Source organism: Cyprinodon variegatus, unplaced genomic scaffold (assembly GCF_000732505.1).
Source record: "Cyprinodon variegatus isolate N-32 unplaced genomic scaffold, C_variegatus-1.0 Scaffold1720, whole genome shotgun sequence".
NCBI classification, from domain to species: domain Eukaryota; kingdom Metazoa; phylum Chordata; class Actinopteri; order Cyprinodontiformes; family Cyprinodontidae; genus Cyprinodon; species Cyprinodon variegatus.
This window is the reverse complement of record NW_015152173.1, coordinates 80,097-83,573: the sequence shown is the minus strand read 5'-3', so window position 1 is coordinate 83,573 and position 3,477 is coordinate 80,097. Positions and strand designations below refer to the sequence as shown.

The window sequence follows — 3,477 nt, the reverse complement described above, 5'->3', positions numbered from 1 at the left end:
TTTAACGTAGAGTCTCGAGACTGATCTGCGAGTGAAACCTTGAAAGCTCGCGAGATCAGGATGGTCTCACGAGGCTACATATTCCTAGCAGACTGCTGACTTTGGAAATTTATCTGCCATAAATGTACAAATTCTTCTTTTTAACAGCGTTCACTTTAACCGGGAGGCCAATGTTAGGACTGGTGAAAACAGGTTTTGTTTAAGTTGACAAAGGATGTATTTCTAGTCTTCAAGGACCCGGTCATGTGTGACACTGCAGCACATACATGTGGGTAAAGGGCTCTTTATCATGTTGCTTGGTCAGGGATTTAAACAATGGGGGCCCTCTGACTTTGTTGGCTATGATCAGGTATAAAAACAAGGGTTAAACAACGTAGGAGAGCAGTATTACAGCAGCATTAAGAAAGGGTAGCATATCACCAACAACCATGGCGATGTCTGACATGAGCAGGGGCAGGGTAAGCTCCAATTTCACACACAAGGTGCGTCATTAAAGCATAAAGGTATGACTTTTCATGTTGCAACATCTATGTCTCTTGTTTAACAGATCATCTTCTATGAGGACAAGAACTTTCAGGGTCGCTCTTATGAGAGCAGTGGTGACTGTGCCGACCTGTCCTCCTACCTAAGCAGGTGCCACTCCTTCAGGGTTGAGTATGGATTCTTTATGATCTACGACCGTCCCAACTTCATGGGAAACCAGTATTTCGTCAGAAGGGGAGAATTTGGTGACCATATGAGCATGATGGGCATGAGTGGTGGAATTAGGTCTTGCTGTCAAATCCCCTTGGTAGGTCTAAAGACAAAGCTTTTAATATACTTGTCTAGCTATGAAATCTTACATTAATTGTTTTTTCTCCCCCCAAACAGTACAGGGGGTCCTACAGGATGAGGATTTATGAGAGGGAGAACTTCGGTGGTCAGATGTATGAGATGATGGATGACTGTGAAGACATCATGGATCGCTACCGCATGTCCGACTGCATGTCCTGCCATGTGATGGACGGTCACTGGATGATGTACGAGCAGCCCTACTTCAGAGGAAGGATGATGTATATGAGGCCTGGACAGTACAGGAGCTTCAGGGAGATGGGATACGGAGGCATGAGGTTCAGGAGCATGAGAAGGATCATGGACATGATCTAAACATGTTTAAAAAAAAGAAACAAATAAAGCATGTGTCAATAACTAAGTATGTGTCTTTGTCCTGAAATTAATGAACTAATATCAGATTATATAAAAATGAATAAGGCTGTGATACACATAAAGAAATAATTGTAATCTGATTTGGTCTGATCAGAAAGAATATTTTTTATGATTGGCGTCATTCCGATTGGCATCCATATACACATCCATTTGGATATTTGGATTAAATAATCTCCTCTACGCATATGTGCAACACCCGCATGACATTTTTCTCTTTACTAACCTTAACTCACTGGCTGCTGGTCCTCTTTGGTGGAGGAGGCGGCTCCAAATGTATTGTGTGGATGGACACACCGAATTAAAATGACCATAAAAAAATAGAAACAAGATGCAACGAAGGTCCATAGTGAAATAAAAAGCACATTATATGACATACACGAAGAACCTAAAAACAGAAATGTAAGGAGCAGGCTCAAAGAGTAGTTAAAGTTGAGGATGAGCGGAAAAGCACGGATGTGGTTACAAAAAACTCAGATTCTCCAGAAAGGGTCTCTTGAAAATTAGACAGTTCCACGTATGCTTAAATTATTTAATCTGATCAACAATTTGACAAATGTATAGACACGTCATGATAGGATCATTTTATTCAGTGTCTATGTAAATTTTGCACATGTAAACACGGCTAGCATTTTGCCCATGGCGATATTCCTAAAGGAAAATTAACATGATTCCAGTTGAGGAAAAGTTCAAACAATTAAATCTGGTTTAATAAACACAACAATCTAGTTCATTAATTATTTGCCTAATTTGTGATAATCAGATGTATTTACTTTGTTCTTACAGAAACCCTGCTGCAGAAAAATAATTATGTAGCATAAATGAGGCAACTCTGTTTAGCTATTTAAATTTTGACATGCCCAGAAATTCTGAATGTGAAGGAATTGCAACAACGGAAACATTAATTCTACATGCTGGTGAAGGTTCTCAGTCATCCAGGTCCATTCGGAATTAAGTCTACACCACCAAAACCTCTGTTCCAGCTTTGTATCATTCACCTGGCCCTAACTCTTAAATGTTCTTATTCTTAATTTTTAGACTTCCTATCTGATTTGGTATAAAATCAGATAAGAATTTCAACATTCATGCCAATGTAGAAGATGATAGCTTAAACGCAGCATTTAGTGCTATCTTAGACTAGATTTGCTTTGTTTAAAATGTTCACAGCCCCATGCATTCTCATCTTCATACTTTGGACCTTGTACTGACCTATGTTTTTTTTTCCTCAACTCCCTGTCTCATCTGATGGTTTTCCAGTAACCTTTTCATAATTTAAGCTAGTTCTCCTCCCCCAAAAGAAGGTTTCACCTGAGCAGATCAGTATGAGAAAATACATGATTACAATTGAAAAATCTTGACCTTTTTTTTTACCCCCCTGTATCTGTAACAATACTACAGAGGGCAGCCATTCAATTTATTCTCCTCCACAAATTGATGATTTTGGTGAAGCGGTGCCTCCTCTCTGTACTTTGCTTTAGACTAGGAATTTCTAAAGGATGGCTGTACTTAAGGTTTTAACCTGGATGTTACATAATACAATAACAAGAATTAGCTGTGCTGTAGTAAAGAATCTTCTAAAGTCTCCAGAAATGACTTTGGGCAAGCTCACTTCATACAGTGTAGCCCCTTTTTAAAAAGAAGAACTTTTTTGATAGAAAGCTGGCTCCCTGGTTTAACTTAAACCTGAGAAATTTGAAGCATAATGCCAGTAAACTGAAGAAAAAATGTCCCCACTCTACAGGAATCCTTATTATTATACAAAAGCTGTGTATTATGTCTCATTAATAGAAGAAAATAGGAATAACCCTAGATGTCTTTTTAAAATAGCTGGCGAGCTCCCACAGAGCCAGAAGTCTGTTGAACCGTCAATTCTACCAGCTCTTAGCGGTAATGAGTTTATGGGATTCCTTATAAATAAGACTAATTCTATTAAAAATAAGATCCTTGGGATAACTAAGTATGTTTGATTCATGCCTAGAAAGTTAAGTAGCATAGGTGGTAAATATCTCAAATGTGTTTGGACTCTTTTGAGATTATTGTCTTCATCTAAGCCTTAGACATCCAGTTCCAGCCAGCTTACTCATGGACGTATTCCACCTCATTTCCTGCACCAAATTAGATTATTAGATCAATAAAGGAATATTAAACATAGGCTTTTGAAGTAGCTATAATCAAAATATCAATTTAAAAAATTAATATACAGGGGGGCAAAAAAGTATTTAGTCAGCCACCAATAGTGCAAGTTCTCCCACTCAAAAAGATGAGAGAGGCCGG

At 38.4% G+C, this 3,477-nt stretch overlaps 1 protein-coding gene across 2 annotated transcripts in view; it reads left to right on the top strand.

Annotated features, from left to right (window-relative positions):
- LOC107104390 (gamma-crystallin M3-like) overlaps positions 1 to 1,175 on the top strand; it is a 10,182-nt gene extending 9,007 nt beyond the window's left edge. The window contains exons 1-3 of one of the 2 annotated variants that reach the window (XM_015404383.1): positions 317 to 458; positions 548 to 790; positions 871 to 1,169. In XM_015404383.1, the coding sequence (XP_015259869.1) occupies positions 429 to 458; positions 548 to 790; positions 871 to 1,146 (549 nt within the window). In that variant the 5' untranslated portion in view covers positions 317 to 428 and the 3' untranslated portion in view covers positions 1,147 to 1,169. Of the gene's footprint in view, positions 1 to 316; positions 459 to 547; positions 791 to 870 lie in introns of those variants that run through there. The other variant, XM_015404384.1, reaches the window with a different exon arrangement.
- The last annotated feature ends 2,302 nt before the right edge of the window (positions 1,176 to 3,477 follow it).